We start from the raw sequence: 23367 nt of genomic DNA on the forward strand, positions 1-23367 counted from the left end.
TGCCATTGATGAGTAGCTTCACATGTAAAAGCGTGGATGCAGTTACTGGTGGCCTTAAAAACAAAGTCACCTAAGTTTGAGGCATTCTGGGGAGATGGAAAGGGCTCTGAGCTGGCAATTTGATTTTTGGTTTCTCTACATCCCAGACTTATGAGCTTGGCAAGTCACTCAATCTCAGTTGCTTCGCCTATCGAATGGGGTTAATAGGCAGACGAGAATTGTTGCCTATCTTCAAAAAGATAACCTCTGTAAAAATGCAAATAAATGAGAAAACACAAACGCAGGGCTTATCTAAAATGATAGTTGGCAGAGCCACCCACTGAGGGAAGAGGTCAGCTCCCCAGGTCTACACAGCCTGTGCAGCGCCTCGCAAGAGGCGGGATCCGCTCAGTAAGCTTTCCCGGATGGCACAGGTTCCGCTTCCGCAGGCAGATATTCGCTGTAGGTGTGAGCGCCAGGCGTCAGACTCCAGCTACTGCCGGGGCCTCCTTGGCGCGCATGCTCCTGCGGAGAGGTGGAGACCGGAAGGGCGGGGGCGTGGCGAGGTACCGCAGACCGCCGGCTCGATAGCTCAGCGGCCGGGCTTGGGAGGCGGGGGCGCGCCCGCGCTCGTTCGCGCGGCCGGCTGCGTACAGTAGTGACGGCCGCGCGGGAGCGGTCACATGACCGTAGCGGCAGCCTGTACAGTAAGAACCCAATATGGCAGCGGCGGTAGCAGTGGCAACGGCAGCAAGAGGACCGGCCGCCCCATAGACCCCCCCGCGCACCACCCCCGCCGCTTCCTCTGCTTGGGTGCCCCCCCGGCCTGACTTCCCTTTTCTCCCACCTTTCCCGGCACCGCGGGAAAAGCAGCGCAGGGCAGAGCAGGCAGGGAGGGCGGCCGGAGCCCGGACACGGGAGCCTCCCAGTCAGTTCAAGACCCGACATGAGGGAAAAGGGACGTAGGAAGAAGGGCAGGACCTGGGCGGAGGCCGCCAAGACGGTAAGGGGGAGGGAGCGAAGGGGAAGGCCGGGAGGATTTTGTTCCCTTGTCGCCCGCCAGTCGCAGGGAAAGGGAGGTCACTGGCCCAGGGACCCGGCTGAAGGGGCACAAAACCGCGCGGAGAGGGCGGCGGTTAGTGTCGGGGTTGCGATCCCTGTGGGAATGGAGGCGCCCGGCGGAACGTGATAGCCGCGGGGCCGTGGCGTCCCTCGGCGTCTGCGGCGAGTCCTCTCAGTGTTTTGAGGCTGTCTTTTGGGGTCGAGTCGATATCATCTCCGCTCTGTGGTAGCCCTCGCCCCGGCACGGGGAAGTCTGTGGTGCTTGCACGGTAACCGGTTTTTCTCCCTTGTGCGGCTGGAGAGCCCCCATTGGATGCAGATAGGAGAAGGCTTGTGCGTGCATCCAGCCCCGGAAAGGAGAGGGGAGCGCTGGAGCTGGATAGAATTTACCCGTTACAGCGGACGTGCCTGTGACCCCGGGCCCCCTGTTTGTCTGGCTCCCGGAGCAGACGAGAGATCACGAGGCTTTTGTTTTTGTTTGGTGTTGGAGCCGAAAGTGCAGGAGGTGTTTAGAAACGAAGTAACAGGTGGGACTTGTAGAATTTTTTTTTTCCTGTTTCCGTAGAGACCTACTCTGAACAAGGCAGCAATGCATGGTGGGACGTGTAGTTTACCCGGCCTTCACGTTACCCTAGCCAAAGGGATGGTGCCCTAATGAAGTTGTAATTAGTGAGCAAAACAATTTTCCCCCTAATTCTGTTATGACGAAATTTAGAGGTAGATTTTAAAAAGTGGAATATTGAGGATTAGTGAGAACTTTTACCATATTTTAAGAAGAAAAAATTAAAAGCATGTTGTATGCAGAAATGAAATGGCAGGAGATAGTGAAGTTCATACCATCGTTGAGGGTGCAGCAGAAAAGTAATAGGGCATTAAACAGCAGCATTTTAATAGTGGAAAGTGAGAGGTGTTCACCCCTTTAATGGTGATTAATACCAATAATACTTCGACAACGTAGCCCCTCTTAGTGAACCCTTATTAGATGCCATATGGTTTATTTTTTAATGAGTTTTTTTTAATGTAAAAGTAATGTTCACTGTGGGGAAATTTGGAAAATTATAAAAAAGTATAAAGAAGAACATTTAAAAAAATCACATTTATTTCACCGCTCGGCTGTATCTGCTAACATTTGGTATATTACCGTCTAGTCTCTTTATTTCCCCAAATCTAGGTCATACTGTTTATTCAGTCTTGTGCATTTGTTTCTAAACTTTGTGCATTTGTTTTGTAAACTTTATGCATTAGGAGGTTGATGAGTCTTCAATTTGTATTTCTCTTAGTTGGAAATGTAAAAAAGTTAAGAAATAATAGCACATTTTACTTACTGGGTGTTTTCACTTACAATATGTCTTTGTATATCTTCCTGTGCTAGTAGTTTCCCTCTAAAAGATAAGACTCCTATACTTTTTTTTGAAGGTGTAGAGGTTGCATCCCCACAGAGGGCTGTTTTACTCTCAGTATACCTCAAGACCTCTTTGTGTTAATAAAAGAAGCATGATAAATTTTAATTATAGGTAAGCAGACCTGGACCCTAATTTATGCTAATTAATTTTAAGTTCCTAGGGTCTTTAAAATTGTTTTTTTAATTAAAAATATTTTGTAGAGACAGGGTCTTTCTATGTTGCCCAGGCTAGGCTAGTCTTGAACTCCTGGGCTCAAGCAGTCCTCCTGCCGTTGGCCTCTCAAAGCACTAATATTACACAAGTTTCTAGAATCTTAGGAGTGTTTTTTGAATTATGATCCCTTTGATAAAATAGTCATTGGGAGATTGCGACAAATAGGAAAAATTAGTCTGCATCTACTTAGCTTTTCCTATGTTAGTATATTTGCTCATTTCATGCCCTAGCTAGCTATGTGAAAAATAGTATTTAAAAGATGGAAAGACTACTTTGATCAGTAGAGTTCCTGAGGGGACCAGTATATTAGTAACTTGGTATTTTTCTTTGATTCTGGCAAATACATAAAGCCCCAGTCTCAGTGAAAATGTGTTTTAGAGAGAGAATGATGACACTAAAGTTTTTCTTTTTCTAGTAGCCAAAATCTAGAAAACACTCTTAATTTTGGGGGGTTATTTTATTACCTATAAGTGAGGGGATTAAACTAAATCTCGGTGTTCAAAATATTTCTGTTTTTAGGATAAATAGATGAAAATAAAAGAAGGACCGGGCAAAGGTACATTTGTAATATTTCAGACTGCAGAATAATGAAATCAGAAAATTAGTGAGTTGACAAATGAAAGTAACTTTGACCTAAATAAGAATGTTAGTATTTAGATCCAGAGGAATAGGAAAAGAGGTTTTAAGGCTTAAACTTATTTCTTAGGCATTAGGATGTCAAGTGTTCGAGGAACAGTTTCATCAAGGAAGCAGGTGTCTGTTTCTTATTTCATGTGTTTTTGATACCTCCATTGTAGAGCTATCATGTTTTAGAGAGTACTATTAAAATAAGGTTGTTTTCCTGACCAATAATATACCAATAGATATATTCAACACATTAAATGTAGATATGTGATACTGGGATGATACCGGGTGTGTGTGTTTATGTGGGAGAGCTACATGGTTTGATGTAAGGTTACTATAAGCAAAATAATAAGATTCATAATTATTATCATTATTATTGTAATTGTATTTATTTAGAATCGTTTTGCTATGCTCTCCAGGCTGGAGTGCAATGGCTTCACAGGTATGATCGTGGTGCACTAAAGCCTTGAACTTCTGGGCTCAAGTGATCATCCTGCCCTAGCTTCCCAAGTAGCTGGGACTATAGGCATGTGCCACTGTGCTTGGCTTCATAATTATTATATAATAGTAGATTATGCCAAAAGGCTGATAAAATGAACTTAAATGTATACACTGGCTCCAGTAACTAAGGACACCAGAGAAAGGTGATGGAGCTGCAATTCACCTGATCTTGAATGTGCATTCACTACACTGGACTGCCTCCCTGTTGATCTTATTTAAATATGCTAGTTATAAAAAGCATTCTAGTATTTAGTTAACAGTTTCACATGTTTTACTTTTTCTTTTTTTGAGACAGGATCTTGCTCTGTCGCCCAAGCTGGAGTGCACTGCCACGATGGCGGCTCATGGCAACCTCAGCCAACCCCCCAAGCGATCCTCCCGCCTCAGCCTCCTGAGTAGCTGGGAGTGCAGGTGTGCGCCACCACTCCCAGCTAATTAAAAAATTTTTTTTTTGTAGAGAGAGGGTCTCCCTATGTTGCTCAGGCTGGTCTCAAACTCGTGGGCTCAAGTGATCCTCCTGCCTCAGCCTGCCAAAGTGCTGATATTATAGGCGTGGTCCACTGTACTCAGCTGCATGTTTTAAATTTTAAGGGCAGTAGTGATGGTGGTAATGAATGATTTGAGCGAGAGATAAATAGTGTAGTGTTTAGTACAATTTAAATTTGAAAACTTGTAGCTAACCAGGGATATTGAGAGCCATTACATTGACTATTTTTTGAACCAGGGTCTCACTTTGTCACCAAGGCTAAAGTGCAGTCTTGTGATCGTGGCTCACTGCAACTTCCATCTCCTGGGCTCAAGGGCTCCTCCCTCCTTAGCCTATGGAGTAGCTAGTACCACACACATGTGCCACCATGCCCAGCTAATTTTTTTGTGTGTGAGACGGGGTCTCACTTGGTTGCCCAGGCTGGAATGCAGTGGCGTGATCTTGGCTCACTGCAACTTCTGCCTGCCAGGCTCAAGCAGTCCTCCTGGCTCAGCTTCCCAAGTAGCTGGGACTACAGGCATGCGCTGCCATACCTGGCTGATTTTTAAATTTTTTGTTTAAAAAAATTTAAGATGGGGTTTCGCCATGTTGCCCAGGCTGGTCTCAAACACCTGGACTCAAGTGATCTGCCCACCTCTGCCTCCCAGTGTGATGGGATTACAGGCGTGAGCCACTGCGCTGGGCCCACAGCTAATCTTTAAACTTTTTTTTGTAGAGACGGGGTCTCGCCAAGTTTCCCAGGCTGGTCTTGAACTCCTGGACTCAAGTGATCTGCCTGCCTCAGCCTCCCAAAGTGTTAGGATTACGGATGTGGGCCACTGCACCCTGCCTGCATTGACTTTAGAACTATGTTCAAAATTAGGCTCATTAAAAAGATGAATCATCTAAATATTTGATGACATCCTGAGGATTTTAGCAGTTTTTGCAAAGCAGAACTTTGAAAATAACAGTCTTATTGATCTTGTTTGCCTTTTGACTTTTCTTTCCTTACCCATGGCTAGAAAAGCATTAAAAGGCGAAAGAGTCCCAAAAGGACAAGTGTGTGTGATTGTAGGTGGAAGGGATAGAGAGGCAGACTTTAGAGATTATACACTTAAGGGACATTGGGTGTTTTTTTGGGAGGAAAATGGTAAAAAAAAAAAAATATGAGAAACAAGGTGTGGGTGTTAGAGATGAGGAACATAACCTGTAGTGTAGATCTTTGGAATATAATTTGTAGACTGAAGAAGTAGTTTTTTGTTTTTTTTAATATATAGACTTTATTCATTGGTTAATTATTTTGAATGTATACAAGATTTTAGTTTTTGTCACTTAAAACTTTTGTCACTTTTGTCACTGCTAAAATCCTCAGGATGTCATCACATATTGTCTTTATTTAACTTTAGAAAATAAGGTGGAAGATAGAAAATTTCTATTAAAGATAGGCTAATTACTTTGATATAGGAAGTGTAGAAAATGAAAATATTATTATTTTTTGAGACAGAGTCTCACTCTGTCGTCAGTCTGGAGAGCAGTGGTGCAGTCTCGGCTCACTGCAACCTCTGCCTCCTGGGTTCAAGCGATTCTCCCGCCTCAGCCTTCATAGTAGTTGAGATTACTGCACCTGGCCAATTTTTATAATACAAATTATAGAAAGTAAAACGGTAGATTTTTGGCTCATGGATTACATAAAAATTAGTGAGAAAGCATTGGCATGGGCTAAAAATTGAGAAACACTGACAGCTAAGCTATGAGGATGCAAAGGAATAAGAACAATGGAATGGACTTTGGGGACTCTGGGAGGGGAAAGGGTGTGAGAGGGTGATGAGAGATAAAAGACTACACATTGGGTACAGTGTACACCGCTCGGGTGATGGGTGCACCAAAATCTCAGAAATCACCACTAAAGAACTTATCCATGTAACCAAACACCACCTGTTCCCCAAAAACTATTGGGGAAAAAAACAAAAAAAAGAACTTACAACCTCCCAAGAGCCAATAAATAGAGACTTCTGGGGAAAAAAAAAAATTCTCCTGAGAAACCGTCTGGGCTAAGTGCTTTTTGGTGAGCTAATTCCTTGATAATTTTGTCTATTTATTCTGTGGAACTTAGTTTGCTTAAGCATCCTCTCTTTACTAGGGTCAATTTTAGTAAACTGTTTTCATTAACAATTATCCATATAATAGAGATTCTCAAATTTATTTGCCTAAAGCTATGGAAAATAATCTCTTAGAATTTAAAATTTTTCCTCTCTATAGTTATTTCTCCCTTATCAATGCTTACTTTGTATATTTGTATTACTATCTTCTTTATTAATTTTGCTAGTGATTTATCTGTTTTGTTGGGTGCTTTTGTTTTCCCCCAAGTAAACAGATTTTGTTTATGAGTTGTTTTTCTGTTCTCTGACCTTATTAGTTTTCACTTATACCTTTACAATTTTACTCTTAGACTTTGTTTTGGTTTCTTTTGTTATCTTTCTAGCTATTTGAGTTGGGAATTTATTTAAGTTTTAATTTTTTTTTTTTTTCCTTGAGACAGGGTTTCGCTCTGTTGCCCAGACTGGAGTGCAGTGGTGCGATCTCAGCTCACTGCAGCTTCCACCTCCCAGGCTCAAGGGATCCTCTTGCCTCAGCCTCTCAAGTAGCTGGGACCACAAGCACGCACTACCACGCCTGGCTAACTTTTGTATTTTTTGTAGAGATGGGGTTTTGCCATGCTGCCCAGCCTGGTCTCAAATTCTTGGGCTCTCGCAGTGGACCCAAAGTGTTGGGATTACAGGCGTGAGCCACTGTGCCCTGCTAATTTTTAATTTATGTAGCTCTTTGGTCTTGTGAATTTTCCTCTGATCTCTGCTTTACATTTATCCCATAGATCTGTTATGCAAAATTTTTACTCATTGTTTTTCTGAAATTCTATAATTTATTTCTCCTTTTCACCCAAGAGTTTAATAAAAAGTTCTTTAATTTTAAAAAAAATTGAGGAACTGCTCTGATGCATAATTTTCAAAACAACTGTGTATTTACATTCGTCAAATTACTTTCTGCAAGTCTGTTAGTACAAGGTGACTTGATGTAACACTTTTTGCTTGACTGATCTTTCCTTCTTGCCATATTATTTAAAGTTCTCCTGCATAAATTTTGTGTTAATTTCAAATTAGCCAGGTGTGGGTGGCGCATGCCTGTAATCTCAGCTACTCAGGAGGCTGAGGCAGGAGAATCACTTGAACCCGGGAGGCGGAGGTTGCGGTGAGCCGAGATCGTGCCATTGCACTCCAGCCTGGGCAACAAGAGTGAAACTCCATCTCAAAAACCAAAATAAATAAAATTTTGTGTTAATTTCATAATTTTTTCTGACCTGTTTTTATTCCTCTATCCTGAAAGCCCACAAGCCTCCTAGTTTGTTGAAGGAGGGGAAAAAAGCAGAATTTTTTTTGAACACTTAAATTAAAAATTTCTATGAAAGGTGCTGCTGCTGCTGCTACTCCTGCATCTCTTGTAGAATTCTGAAAGGCGTTGAGAAAATAACCTCAGGTTTGCAAAAGTCCTTTCTGCTTCCCCATCCACAGATTCTATCTACTCTTGAGAGGCTGGACAATTTTGCTGTGGGACATTTTTTTCCCCCCCTCTACAAAAGCTGTCTGGAAGGAGGCCAGTGTGGAAGATATAACTAAACTTGCTATCTTTGTCCTGTTTACAAAAGAACTCTGAATACCCCTCTATTTCTGTATTCTTTCTTTTTACATCTCATAGAGGCCATCCTCATAGTTGATATTTTTAAATTTAGTATTTTTAGTACAGTGTGATTTATTATGTTTTTACTATTGTTAAAAGGTTATTGAATGAGCTAAAGTTTAGAACTCTAAATATGATTTAAAAACTGTTACTTGCTTTAAATTTATTTCCTATTCAAGTTATATAGGCTCATTTTTTTTAAAAAAACAACAAACAAGTAGAAGTATGTAAAGAGTTAATCCTAGATGAGTCAGTATACTGAAAACGGGAATTAAGTGAAAGTCTGCATACTGAAATATTGAAAATATTTACTTACCATACCGAAATTAACTCTGGTTGATAGTTAAATATGGCTTTCTGGATTTTTTTTTACCTCGTATATACAAACAGGTATACCTTTATTTTACATGAAATTCTATAACTTTATTTTATGAATATCATGGATAGCTTGTCATGTCATTACTTATGTATTTAATATCTGCCTTATTCTTTTTTTTCTTTTTTGAGGTGGGGTCTTGCTCTGTCACTCAGGCTGGAGTGCAGTGGCATTCAGTCACGGCTTACTGAAGCCTTGACCTCCTGGGCTCAAACAATCCTCCTGCCTCAGCTTCCTGAGTAGCCAGGACAACAGGGATGTGCCACCAGGCCAGGTTAATTTTTTTTTTTTTTTTTAAACGGAGCCTGGCGACAGAGCAAGACTGCAGTGGCGCAATCTTGGCTCACTGCAACCTCTGCCTCCTGGGTTCAAGTGATTCTCCTGCCTCAGTCCTCCCGAGTAGCTGGGACTACAGGCACGCACCACCATGCCCAGCTAATTTTTGTATTTTTAGTAGAGATGGGGTTTCACCATGTTGGCCAGGATGGTCTCAATCTCTTGACCTCTTGATCCGTCCGCCTTGGCCTCCCAAAGTGCTGGGATTACAGGTGTGAGCCACTGCGCCGGCCACCAGGTTATTAATAAAAATTTTTATTTTTTGTACAGATAGGGGCTCACTATGTTCCCCACCCAGGCTGTATTACATCTTCTGAAGATGCATCTGAGTTGTTAGCTTCCATGGTGAACTGTGGCTTGAGTGGAGACCTGTAATAAAGACCTTCTATAAGTTAATGAATGCTTCTTTCATCATAAAGACTATGTAGTGCACTACAGCATCAAACTCCTGGGCTTAAGCTATTGTCCACCTCAGCCTCCCAAGTGGCTGGGACCACAGACATGCATCACCATGCCAGGCTAATGCCTTATTCTTTTCAATGTTTCTTTTTTTTTTTTTTTTTTTTAGTATTTCATTGTTACTGGATATACCATCATTAAAAAAAATCGGTCCCTGATTATTTAACATACAGGTCATTTATAATTTTTTTCACTTTTTTTTTGAAACAGGGTCTTGCTCTGTCGCCCAGGCGGGAGTGCAGTGGCGTAATCTTGGCTCACTGCAGCCTTCACCTCCCAGGTTCAAGCGATTCTCCTGCCTCAGCCTCCCGAGTAGCTGGGACTACAGGCACACGCCACCATGCCTTGCTAATTTTTGTAATTTTAGTAGAGATGGGTGAATATTGGTCAGGCTGGTCTCGAACTCCTGACCTGAGGTGATCCAACTACCTCGACCTCCCAAAGTTCTGGGATTACAGGCATGAGCCACTGCACCCGGCTGTGAAATACTTTTTTTATTGTGGACAAGAAGAAAGAAATTCTGTCTATGCCAGTAAGACTTTGTGCTCCTTTAAGACAGACTTTCTTTTAAAGTGTTTTTACTTGCAGACCTTAACTGAGTTTCTTACATAGGAATGCTAAATCTTTTTTTTTGTACCTTTTTAAAATTGGAGATTAAAGAGAACATTATTTTTCTTTTTTTTTTGGAGACAACGTTTTACTCTGTTGCCCAGGCTGGATGGAGTACAGTGGTGGATCTCATCTGACTGCAGCCTTGACCTCCCAGGCTCAGGTGATCCTCCCACCGCAGCCTCTCGAGAAGCCTGGGACTACAGGCACATGCCACCATGCCTGGCTAATTTTTTTTTTTTTGAGAAGAGGTCTTGTTCTTGTCCCCCAGGCTGGAGTGCAATGGCGTGATCTCGGCTTACTGCAACCTACACCTCCAAGGTTCAAGCGATTCTCCTGCCTCAGCCTCCCGAGTAGCTGGGATTACAGGCGTCTGCCACCATGCCTGGCTAATTTTTGTATTTTTAGTAGAGGTGGGGTTTCACCATGTTGGCTAGGCTGGTCTTGAACTCCTGACCTGAGGTGATCCACCCACCTCAGCTTCCCAAGGTGCTGGGATTACAGGCGTGAGCCACTGCACCTGGCCAATGTTTTGTATTTTTTTGTAGAGATAACGGTTTCAGCATGTTGCTCATGCTGGTCTTGAATTCCTGGGCTCAAGCAGTCCTCTCCTCTTGGCCTCCTAAAATGCTGGGATTACAGGTGTGAGCCATTGCTGCCAGCCTGTTCTTACTTTTAAGAGAGGATGATTTGAATAAAGCTAGTCAAATATATTAAGTATTGTTTGCCATGAAAACTGGGTGAGTATCTCTTTCTTTGTGAAAGAAAATTATGCTAAGACACACCAAGATATTTGCCTCCAAAGATTCTTTTGAGTTACATTTGGACCTTGGGAAATACCTGTGATAATTCTGAAGTGTGACCTTGCTTGACAGAACTAAAATTGGTTAACGGTAAATGCGAATGTAGTTAGTTCATCTTGGGCATCAGAGAACATTGTAAAACTTGCTAATTATAGTATCCTCTGAGTAAGCTGATCCATCTTTTGGCAAAAATTATGTTGTGAGAGACTTTTCATTTGAAAATTTCTTGGCTACTGACTTTAATTAGCAGTTGATACTAGAATGGACTTTCATGGCGTTCACAGCCTGGGATGGCCCACGTCATCTTTAACCTTGAACTCACTGATGTTTGAATTATTCAGTAGCTGGCTTAGCCATATTGAATTTCAAATAAGTGTTCAATGGTGTTAGTTACTTATTTCTAAATGGTACACAACATTTTAAATGTTTTGCTATTGATTTATAGTGACTAGTTTCCTGTCTGATTTGAGAGGTTCTGACAAATTTTTTAAGAAACGGATGTAACCATGAAATCCTAAGTAGAGGACCCAGCTAACCTGTACCCACGATCCTGATACACTTCAGACTGTGAGATAAATTTGTGTTGTTTTATTCTGTATGATAATAAAACTTACAAATAAAATGAACCTGTGTTGTTGAAGCTGCATAATAGCAATCTAATAGTAATACTAAAATTTGGGAGTATGGTAGAGCAGGGTTGTCTCAAAGAAGGTTTGACTTGGGTATTCTAGGATGATGGATAAAGTAGTTACAAGTGAATGATCGGCAAGGGCATTCCAGGCAGAGGGAAGAGCTGAAAAGAGGAAAGACTGAAAAATGCAGGGTATGTTTGATGCATGGCTAATTAACCGTGAGTGTTGTGTAGCATAATGGAAGACAAAACCAGAAAAGGTCGGTTGGGCCAAAATGTGGAGGGTTATAGAAGTTGGGCTGACAAGTATTTTCTGGGAGTAATAGAGAATTTTTAGGCAGGAGATAATAATGTATCTGTTTTAAGCAGATTGGGGCATTTGTGGGATTTATTATAGAGGGCAGGAAAGACTGGTGGGAGGAGATAAAACTTTCTTTTGTCATCTTTCACATTTTTCTCATTGCATACCTTTTTTTACCTATACTTGTCCCACTTGCAGCTTTTCAACACCTTTACTTAAGATTTTTTTGTTTTGGTTTTTTGTAGAGCCTGTGTTGCCTAGGCTGGTCTCAAACTCCAGGCCTCAATCTATCCTTGTTCCTTGGCCTCCCAAAACACTGGGATTACAAGTGTGAGCCACTGCACCTGGCCTTCTACTTTTCTGCGAGCCTCCTGAAGTTTCCACACATAAAAGAGGTCTTGGAATACTCTATAGCACAATACAATTCTCATTTTTTTTTAGATAGAACCTGTCTCTACTAAAAATACAAAAATTAGGGCCAGGCGCGGTGGCTCACGCCTGTAATCCCAGCTCTTTGGGAGGCCAAGGCGGGCGGATCACCTGAGGTTGGGAGTTCGAGACCAGCCTGACCAACATGGAGAAACCCCGTCTCTACTAAAAATACAAAATTAGCCAGGCATGGTGGCACATGCCTGTAATCCCAGCTACTTGGGAGGCTGAGGCAGGAGAATCGCTTGAACCTGGGAGGCGGTGGTTGTGGTGAGCTGAGATTGCGCCATTGCACTCCAGCCTGGGCAACAAGAGCGAAACTCTGTCTCAAAAAAATAAAAAAAAAATTAGCTGGACGTGGTGGCGCGTGCCTGTAATCCTAGCTACTCAGGAGGCTGAGGCAGGAGAATCACTTGAACCTGGGAGGCGGAGGTTGTGGTGAGCTGAGATTGCGCCATTGCACTCCAGCCTGGGCAACAAGAGCGAAACTCTGTCTCAAAAAAATAAAAAAAAAAATTAGCTGGACGTGGTGGCGCGTGCCTGTAATCCCAGCTACTCAGGAGGGTGAGGCAGGAGAATCACTTGAACCTGGGAGGTGGAGGTTGCAATGAGCCGAGATCATACCTGTGCACACCAGCCTGGGCAACAGAGCAAGACTCTGTCTCAAATTCTTTTAAAAAAGTAAATATTGATATATTTATTTCTGACAAAAAATTAAGGATACTTTTGCCAGGTGAAAAGCTGTCTGTTATTGGTTTGGAATATAAAAGTCATACCTTGAGAACAGATGTGGGGGACAAGAGGGGCAACCATTTCCCAGTCTTAGTATTGGATTGCTTCATATGTATTTCTCAGCTCTGTTTTCTAGCAGATAAAAGGTAGTAAATGACAAAGTTTTAATGAAAATGATTTTTCAAACTAGATTTCTTATAGACCTCCCATAGGGAATTTGCTGATTCTGAAAGTTGTCTATGAAAATTGAAGTTTTGTCAGGCGCAGTGGCTCATGCCTGTAATCCCAGCACTTTGGAGGCCAAGGCGGGCGACTCACGAGGTCAAGAGATGGAGACCATCCTGACCAACATGGTGAAACCTTGTCTCTACTAAAAATACAAAACTTAGCTGGGCATGGTGGCATGCACCCGTAGTCCCAGCTGCTTGGGAGGCTGAGGCAGGAGAATCGCTTGAACCCGGGAGGCAGAGGTTGCAGTGAGCCAAGATGGCGCCACTGCACTCCAGCCTTGCGACAGAGCGAGACTCCACCTCAAAAAAAAAAAAAAAAAGAAAATTGAAGTCTTAAGCTTTAATGACAATCTTAAAAATTGTATATTTTTAACTTGCTGTGTGATTTTGGTATCCATATTTAATGGAGTAGGCAGACAGTAGGGAAATGATGCGTTTGTACCAAGTAAAGGTCACAGCTGTCATCATGGTGCATTAATGGAATGAAGGTTTCACCATAGTTTGAATAAGAAAATGTGGTTACATGTGTCCACGGAGCACATCTCAGGTCTCATGCAGTTGGAGTTAAGACCATTGTGATGTAGTTAACAGTCCAACGTTAGTTTAATTTTTACTTAAAATGGAAGCTCATTGTTTTATATTGGATTTTTTTTTTTTGAGACAGAGTCTTGCTCTGTCACCCAGGCTGGAGTCCAGTGGCACGATGTCGGCTCACTGCAAGCTCTGCATCCTGGGTTCACGCCATTCTCCTGCCTCAGCCTCCCAAGTAGCTGGGACTACAGGCGCCCGCCACCATGCCTGGCTAATTTTTTTTTTTTTTTGTATTTTTAGTAGAGACAGGGTCTCACTGTGTTAGCCAGGATGGTCTCGATCTCCTGACCTCGTGATCCGCCTACCTTGGCCTCCCAAAGTGCTGGGATTACAGGCGTGAGCCACCATGCCCAGCCTATATTTGGATTTAAAAAATTTTTTTATATCATTTTTATTTTTATTTTGTTTCTGAGACAGAGTCTCGCTCTGTCATCCAGGCTGGAGTGCAGTGGCATGATCTCAGCTCACTGCAATCTCTGCTTCCTGGGTTCAAGCAATTTTTGTGCTTCTACCTCCCAAGTAGCTGGGACTTAAAGGTGCGCACCACCACACCAGGACAATTTTTTGTATTTTAGTGGAGACGGGGTTTTGCCATGTTGGCCAGGCTGGTCTTGAACTCCTGGCCTCAAGTGAGCCACCCACTTCACCCTCCCAAAGTGCTGACATTACAAGCGTGAGCCACCATGCCTGGCCTAAATTGGATTTAAATTGTAAATTTTAGCCTGGTGCGGTGGCTCACACCTGTAATCTCAGCACTTTTGTAGGCTGAGGTGGGTGGATCACCTGAGGTCAGGAGTTCGAGCCCAAGCTGGCCAACATGGCAAAACCCCTTCTCTAATCAAAATACAAAAAATTAGCTAGGTGCGGTGGCAGGCGCCTGTATTCGGGAGGCTGAGGCAGAAGAATCGCTCGAATCCAGGAGGTGGAGATTGCAGTGAGCTGAGATCGCGCTATTGTACTCCAGCCTGGGCAACGAGAGCGAAACTCCGTCTCAAAAAAAAAAAATTTGTAAATTGTAAATATGTTTTATTTTTGTAATTGTGTAAGAGCAATAAGCCTAAGAGATTTATACCTAGTATAATTTAGTATCATTTGTGTGTATGTTCATATAAAATGTAAAATGTTGTAACTTAACCTGGTATAGTGTGAGCCCTGAGAATTTTTTTTTTTAAATAATACTAAAGTTTGAGATATACTACTTTAACTTGATGTTTTCTGTGATTAAGTAAAAGATTACCCTGTGCCCAAAACTAAATATAATTTTTCAAAACATGTTCTTCCTTTTATATTTCATTTTCCTTTCTTTTATCAAAATTTAAAAACCTAGAGTCATCATCTGTGTTTTTAAGGTTACCTGCCACTAAAAGTCTTAATGGATTTTTGAAATCTCTTTTCTCATTTCCATTTCCAATTCCTGTGCCTTAGTTGCTGTAGTTTGCGAAACTGGATTTCATTACCTGTCTATTAAAGCTCTCTCCAATCCATCTGACCACCCTGTTTTTGTTAGAATAATCTTAAAATGTGAGTCTCGTTGTAATGTTTCTTTCTTAGTTTTTTGCTAACTCCTCACCTGTCAGTAAGGTAAATTGAAGGCGTATCACCTGGCATTAAGAGTGTTTTCTTATGATCTTGCCCTTGCCTCTGTTCAGTTCTCTTTTACTGTTGCTGCTTTTGTCCCAGTGCTCCACCGTTAACAAGTGGTTCATGAAACATGGCATTTCTTCTGGACATACCTGTTTTGTTGCTTACTTTTTCTGAAATTCCCACACCTTTCTTCACTTAATTGAGTTCACTTCTATTTTTATTTTATTTTATTGTATTTTTTTTTTTTTGAGATGGAGTCTCGCTCTGTTACCCAGGCTGGCGTGCAGTGGCGTGATCTCAGCTTACTGCAACCCCCACCTCCCGGGTTCAAGTAGTTGTCCTGCCTCAGCCTTCCGAGTAGCTGGGATTACAGTCACCTGCCACCATACCCAGCTAATTTTTGTACTTTTAGTAGAGATGGAGTTTCACCATGTTGGCCAGGCTGGTCTTGAACTCCCAACCTCAAGTGATCTGCTTGCTTCGGCCTCCCAAAGTGTTGAGATTACAGGTGTGAGCCACGGCACCCGACCTGTTTTTTTGTTTTGTTTTGTTTTTGTTTTTGAGACAGAGTCTTACTCTGTTCCCGAGGCTGGAGTGCAGTGGCGCGATCTCGGCTCATTGCAAGCTCCACCTTCTGGATTCAGGCCATTCTCCTGCCTTAGCCTCCCCAGTAGCTGGGACTACAGGTGCCTGCCACCACGCCTGGCTAATTTTTTGTATATTTTAGTAGAGACAGGGTTTCGCTGTGTTAGCCAGGATGGTCTTGATCTCCTGACCTCATGATCTACCCGCCTCGGCCTCCCAAAGTGCTGGGATTACAGGTGTGAGCCACTGTGCCTGGCCCCTGTTTTTATTTTAAGTTCCAGAGAACTCATGTCCGGATAAGTTAATTACTTCCTGCTGTGAGAATTTTTTTTTTTTTTTTTGGAGATGGAGTCTCGCTCTGTTGCCAGGCTGGAGTGCAGTGGCGCGATCTTGTCTCACTACAACCTCTGCCTCCTGGGTTCAAGCGATTCTCCTGCCTTAGCCTCCTGAGTAGATGGGACTACAGGGGCGTACCACCATGCCCGGCTAATTTTTTGTATTTTTTAGTAGAGATGGGGTTTTACCGTGTTAGCTAGGATGGTCTCGATCTCCTGACCTTGTGATCCACGTGCTTCGGCCTTCCAAAGTGCTGGGATTAAAGGCGTGAGCCACTGTGTCCGGCCGTGAGCTGCTTTAGTTTGCATTTTAAAATTTGGTTGTATTTAAAAATATTGTATTGTAATGAATTTGTCCATCTGTCTTTCCTACCAAAATAAGAGCTTTTTTGAGGGCAAGAATTAATGTCTTCTAAAAATCTTACGTTCTGGCTGGGCGTGATGGCTCACACCTGTAATCCCAGCACTTTGGGAGGCCGAGGCAGGTGGATCACCTGAGGTCAGGAGTTCGAGACCAGCCTAGCCAACATGGTGAAACCCTATGTCTACTGAAAGTAAAAAAAAAAAAAAAAATTAGCAGGGCATGGTGGTTTGTACCTGTAATCCCAGCTACTTGGGAGGCTGAGGCAGGAGAATCACTTGAACCTGAGAGGCAGAGGTTGCAGTGAGCTGAGATCATGCCACTGCACTCCAGCCTGGCCGACAGAGTGGGATTCTGTCTCAAAAAACAAACAAACAAACAAAACCACAAATTATTCTTTATCCTTAACACCTGTTGTGTAGTATGCACATAATAGGCATTCAATAAATACTTGTCAAATTAATTTGAAATGTATTTTTTGACTAATTTTTCCCCTTCTTGTGGAACTGGATATTTAGATCTTGGCCGTCTAATGTATTAAAGATGGATTAAGTGGCTGGAGAATGGAATCAGGAATTATATGTACCATCATACTTTTGTAATTGTTTATATCCTGATACATGCCATTGTAATATAAGTGAAGCTCCTTGGTTTTTCGGTGCCTTAAAACACTGTAATTTCTAAATTTCTTTGTTTGGCTTTGTATCAGTTTTAGGTATTTTCTTAATTATATCCAATCAAACATTTTGTTAACCCTCATATTGATGTCCTAGACATACATAGATTTACTTCACTTTAGTGTTTGTGAAACTTGGTTCTAAGTTAGGATTAATGCATTATTTTTTCACTCTACTAATACTGATATTTAAAATTTAGTTAGGAGAATGTGTAACATAAGTTTCCTCCGTTTCACAAAAGTTAAATGAATTTTTTAAATATAGGAATAATATGACATTAAATTAGCTGGAAAATAGAGGAAAATAATCCCTCATCATTCTACCATCTGATACAGTACGGTACTTTGGAATCTGATCTTCCCCAGTCTGCCTGCTATCATTTACTTTGTTAAGTTTGATTTGTTGGGTTTTGTTGAGGATTTTTGCATCTATGTTCATGAGAGATATGGGTCTGTAGTTTGATTTCTTTTAATACTGGCCTGATAGAATGAGTTAGTAAGTACAGATGCTTCTTGATTTACATAGGGTTATGTCCCAAGAGGCTTATTGTAAATTGAAGATATCCTAAGTTGAAAATACGTGACTGACTAGGAGCTTGGTTTCGCTGCTGCTGCCCAGCATCGCAAGTATGGTTTCTACTGAATGTGTATGGCTTTTGCAGCAACATAAACTTGAAAAATCAAATCACTGTAATTGGGGACATTTTGTATTCCTTCTGTTTCTGTTTTCTGGAAGATATTGTAGAGAATTGGTATAGTTCTTAAAGTATTTTGTGGAGTTCACTAGTAAACCCATCTGGGCCTGAGTCTTTCTGTTTTGAAAGGTTATTAATGATTAATTCAGTTTCTTTAATAGATGATAGGCCTATTCAGATTACCTGTTTTTTCTTGTGTGAGTTTTGTCAGATTGTGTCTTTCAAGGAATTGGCCTTTTCTTCTATGTTATTAAGTATGTGGGCATAGAATTGTTCAAAATTTCTTTATTTTTTCAATGTTCATGGGAACTGTAGTGATATTTCTTCTTTCATTTGTGGTACTACTAATTTCTTTGTGTCTTCTCTCTTTTTTACTTAGCCTGGCTAGAGGCTTATTGATTTTATTGGTCTTTCCAGGAAGCAGCATTTGGTTTTGTTAGTTTTTTCGTATTGATTTCTTGTTTTCAATTTCATTGTTTTCTGTTGTAATTTTTATTTTCTTATTTGTTACTTTGGATTTAATTTGCTTTTCTAGTTTTTAAAAATGGAAGCTTAAGTTTTGATTTTAGTTCTTTTTGTGTTTTGTTTTTTTGGAGGCAGGGTCTAGCTCTCTGTCGCCCAGGCTGGAGTGCAGTGGTGTGATCTCAGCTCACTGCAAACTCTGCCTCCTGGGCTCAAGCAATCCTCCCACCTCAGCCTCCCAAGTAGCTGGGACTACAAGCATGCACCACCATGCCCAATTAATTTTTGTATTTTTTGTAGGGATGGGATTTTGCCATGTAGCCCAGGCTGGTCTCGAACTCCTGAGCTCAAGTGATCACCAGCCTTGGCCTCCCAAAGTGCTGGGATTACAGGCATGAGCTACCACACCCAGCATAGATCTTCTTTTTTTTCCCTCTGAGATGGAGTCTCTCTCTGTCGCCCAGGCTGGAGTGCAGTGGCATGATCTCGGATCACTGCAACCTCTGCCATCCAGGTTCAAGCAATTCTCTTGCCTCAGCCTCTTGAGTAGCTACCATTACAGGCATGTGCCACCACGCCCGGCATTTTTGTATTTTTAGTAGGTACAGGGTTTCACCATGTTGGCCAGGCTGGTCCGGAACTCCTGACCTCATATTCACCCTCCTTGGCTTCCCAAAGTGCTGGGATTACAGGCGTGAGCCACCCCACCCAGCCAGATCTCTTTTTCTAATACATGCATTCAGTCTTTAAATTTCCCTCTAAGCACTGCTTTTGCTATATCCCACAAGCTTTGATGTTATATATATTTTTTTATTTGTTTCAATTTTTTTTTATTTTTGAGGTGGAGTTTCGCTCTTGTTGCCCAGGCTGGAGTGCAGTGGCGCGACCTCGGCCCACTGCAACCTCTGCCTCCCGGGTTCAAGTGATTCTCCTGCCTCAGCCTCCGAAGTAGCTGGGATTACAGGCATGCGCTACCATGCCCGGCTAATTTTGTATTTTTAGTAGAGATGGGGTTTCTCCATGTTGGTCAGTACTCCTGACCTCAGGTGATCCGGCCGCCTCGGCCTCCCAAAGTGCTGGGATTACAGGTGTGAGCCACCATGCCTGAGCATTTTTAAATTTTATTTTTAAGAGACAATGTTTTGCTGTATTGCCTAGGCTGGTCTCAAACTCCTGAACTCAAGCAATCTGCACACCTTGGCCTTCCATAGTGCTGGGATTAGAGGTGAGCTGCTGTGCCCGGCAAAATATTTTAAACTTACTTTGAGATTTCTTATTTGACCCATGTGTTATTTAGAAGTGTGCTGTTTAGTTTCCAAATATTTAGGGGTTTTCCAACTATCTTAATGATTTCTGGTTAAATTCCACTGTAGTCTGAGAACAGACATGTATGATTTGTTTCTTTTAATTTGTTAAGGTGTGTTTTATGGCTCAGAATGCAGTCTATCTTGGTGAATATTCCATGTGAGCTTAAGAAAAGTCTGTTTACTTTGCAGTCTTTAGCTCCTCTCTGCGTTTTGTCCAGGTTGTATAGCTACATTCAGTGGGAGTGACAGGGTGGAATATGCTTAGTCCATTTTAAGAATTGGAACTCATCCCTATATTTTGAGGTATTTCTTTCGGAGAGATTGGAAATATGGTTACTTGTAATTTGCTTCTTTGATACGTTGCTTTATTTAAGGTATATACCTATTTGTAATGCCACCAGCAATGTATGAAATCACTAGTTTTGCCACATAAGGGATATATTTTAAGGGTAACACTTTTTGCTTAAAAGTTATAAGACAGCTTGGAAGTTCAGCTATAATTAAATAATATTGCCTTAAATGGTTAGAAAAGTATAAAATATAAGTAATTAAATATATATTTCAGTCTGAGGTTTTTCATGTAAAATTCAGATTTCTTAGCTGGGTGTGGTGGTGTGTGCCTGCAGTCCCAGCTACTTGGGAGGCTAGGGTGGGAGAATCACTTGAGCCTAGCAATTCAAGACCAGTCTGGGCAACATAGCAAAACCCTGTCTCAAAAAGAAAAGGCCAGGCGTGGTGGCTCACACCTGTAATCCCAGCACTTCAGGAGGCCAAGGCAGGCAGATCACCTGAGGTCAGGAGTTTTGAGACCAGCCTGGCCAACATGGTGAAACCCCGTCTCTACTAAAAATACAAAAATTAGCTGGGTGTGGTGGCAGGCGCCTGTAATCCCAGCTACTCGGGAGGCTGAGACAGGAGAATCGCTTGAACCCAGGAGACGGAGGTTCCAGTGAGCCGAGATCACACCATTGCACTCCAGCCTGAGCAATAAAGAGCGAGACTCCATCTCCAAAAAAAAAAAAAAATTAGATTTCTACTTATGTTCACTTTATTTGTCACCATTTCTTCCCTTTATCCATTTCCCTCTTTATATTAGGCTTTAAAATTTTTTTTTTTTTTGAGGCGGAGTCTCGCTCTGTCGCCAGGCTGGAGTGCAGTGGCGTGATCTCAGCTCACTGCAGCCTCCGCCTCCTGGGTTCAAGCAATTCTCCTGCCTCAGCCTCCTGAGTAGCTGGGAGTACAGGTATGTACTACCAGACCTGGCTAATTTTTGTATTTTTAGTAGAGATGGGGTTTCACCATGTTGGCCAGAATGGTCTCCATCTCTTGACTTCATGATCCGCCCACCTCAGCCTCCCAAAGTGCTGGGATTACAGGCGTGAGCCATTGTGCCTGTCCAAAAAAAAATTTTTTTTTTTTTGAAATGTAAACACAATGGAGATGAGGAGGACATGGCCGCTATGGAGTAAAGGAAGGCACCAAACTAATATACCCGGTTTGTGATGGAGAGGCCATTTTGTCATTTTGTTCTGAAACCTTTTCTGGCTTTCGCTATATAGGATAAGAGATTTAGGCAGAGACCAAGGGAAATATTATAAATATTATCAATTTAAAAGAATCAGTTGTTCATATCTGTAAGCTAATGGAGGGAGCAGTTCTTTGGTAATTGTCTTAGGTTCGCTTAGGGTAGGATCAATTTGCAAACACTAAGTCTCAGTGTCATATATGTGGAGATTCATTGTATTCAGCATTGAATGTGGTTAAATATTTATTGAGCACTTAACTATATGCCAGGCACTGCTCTAGGATCTGTGGATGTAGCAGTGAACAAATGAGGAAAAATAAAATCCCTGCCTACAGAACTGCTTGAACCCAGGAGGTAGAGATTGCAGTGAGTTGAGACCACGCCGCTGCACTCCAGCCTGGGTGATAGAGAGAGACTCTGTCTCAAAAATAAATAAAATAAAGTAAAATAAAAATCCCTGCCTGCATGGAATTTAACAGATTTGTAGGTAGGGGTGAAAGATGGACAACATGGTAAATAAGTAAATTACAGTATATAGTATGTTAGTGGTAAGTGCTGTGGGGAAAGTGAAAGCTGGATGACTGGGGAATGCTGGGCTGGTTTTGAAGTAGTTCGTAATTTAAATAGGATAGTCAGGGAATGCTTCACTGAGAAGTTGACATTTGACCAAACATATGAAGGCAGTGAAGCTTTGCATACATCCAGGAAAAGAGCATTCTACATTGGTGGAGTAGATGGTGCAAAGATTCTGAAGCAGGAGAGTGCCTGCCTTAGTCTAGGAATGATGAGGTAGCCAGTGTAGCTCTGTGATTAATTGGAAGTTTATTCCACGAATGCAAAGCTACTTTGTTATTAGAAAATTATTGATTCATTAAATTACTAGGTCAATGATGAAAACTATATGCAGAGATGGGTACATATAGGTACAATCCTTGTCCCAGCTACCCAGACAAAGATTTTATTTCCTAGACTCTCTTGTGTCTAGATAGTGCCAAGTGACTATTTTTGCAGTAGAATGTGAGCAGAAGTAATACGTGTCACTTCCTAGCCAAGGTACTCAAGAATAGGGTGTGCTTTTTCTATGTGTTCTCTTTTCGGGTTGGATACAGAAGAACTCCATGGCTCACCACATGGCTCACCACATGGCTTACCACATATTGGAAAGAGCCTTGTTTTTTGAATTGCTTTATTGAGAAAAGCTGCCCATCTCCCCCCCACCGCCCCCCTCCAAAATCAAACTAACAGCCAATAACACAATGATGATAAACTGCTAGATACAAGTATATGAAAAAATTAGACATGTGATGAAGAAACTTGCTATCATTACTGTTATTTGGCATTATTCTAGAACTTGTAGCCTATGTAGTATTAAAAATGAGGTATAGGACACTGCCACCTAGACTCGTCTCCGTCGAGGACCCCTTTGACCAGAATGACTGGGCCACTTGGACCTCGTTCCTCTCAGGGGTGGACATCCAGATTGTGGGGGATGACCTGACAGTCACCAACCCCAAGAGGATTGCCCAGTCCTTTGAGAAGAAGGTCTGCAGCTGTCTGCTGCTGAAGGTCAACCAGATCGGCTCGGTGACTGAATCGATCCAGGTATGCAGACTGGCTCACTCTAATGGCTGAGGGTTGATGGTGAGCCACCACTCTGGGGAGACTGAGGACATTTTCATTGCTGACCTTGTGGTGGGGCTCTGCACAGGACAGATCAAGACTGGCGCCCCCTACCCCTTGGAGCATCTGGCCAAATACAACCAACTCATTTGAGGATCGAGGAGGCTCTTGGGGACAAGGCTGTCTTTGCTGAATACAAGTTCCGTAACCCGAAGGCCAGGTGAGAAGCTGGAGACTCCAGGACTCCACTGGACAGACCCAGGTCTTCCAGACCTGCTTCCTGAAATAAACACTGGTGTCAAAAAAAAAAAAAAAAAAAGGTATAGGCCAGGTGAGCAGTGGCTCATGCCTGTAATCCCAGCACTTTGGGAGGCTGAGGTGGGCGGATCACCTGAGGTTAGGAGTTTGAGACCAGCCTGGCCGACATGGTGAAACCCCATCTCTAATAAAAATACAAAAATTAGCTGGGCGTGGTGGTACGCGCCTGTAGTCCCAGCTACTTGGGAGGCTGAGGCAGGATAATTGCTTGAACCCAGGAGGCGGAGGTTGCAGTGAGCTGAGATTGCACCGCTGCACTCCAGCCTGGTGACAAAGTGAGACTCCGTCTCAAAAAACAAAAAACAAAAATTAGGTATGGTGGTGCATGCCTGTAATCCCAGCTACTCGGGAGGCTGAGGTCAGAGAATTGCTTGAACCCGGGAGACAGAGGCTGTGGTGAGCTGAGATCACGCCACTGCACT

At 42.4% G+C, this 23367-nt stretch overlaps 1 protein-coding gene and 1 pseudogene across 1 annotated transcript in view; both read left to right on the plus strand.

The window, feature by feature from the left end:
- Positions 1–615: 615 nt before the first annotated feature.
- The window catches only part of ASXL2 (ASXL transcriptional regulator 2), a 145650-nt gene continuing 122898 nt past the window's right edge, over positions 616–23367 (plus strand). Inside the window, exon 1 of the mRNA XM_063696014.1 lies at positions 616–982. Coding sequence (XP_063552084.1) covers positions 926–982 — 57 coding nt within the window. The 5' untranslated portion in view covers positions 616–925. The remainder of the gene's footprint in view (positions 983–23367) is intronic.
- LOC129531530 (beta-enolase-like) lies at positions 20778–22919 on the plus strand (annotated as a pseudogene).

This window comes from Gorilla gorilla, chromosome 12 (genome assembly GCF_029281585.2).
Source record: "Gorilla gorilla gorilla isolate KB3781 chromosome 12, NHGRI_mGorGor1-v2.1_pri, whole genome shotgun sequence".
NCBI classification, from domain to species: Eukaryota; Metazoa; Chordata; class Mammalia; order Primates; family Hominidae; genus Gorilla; species Gorilla gorilla.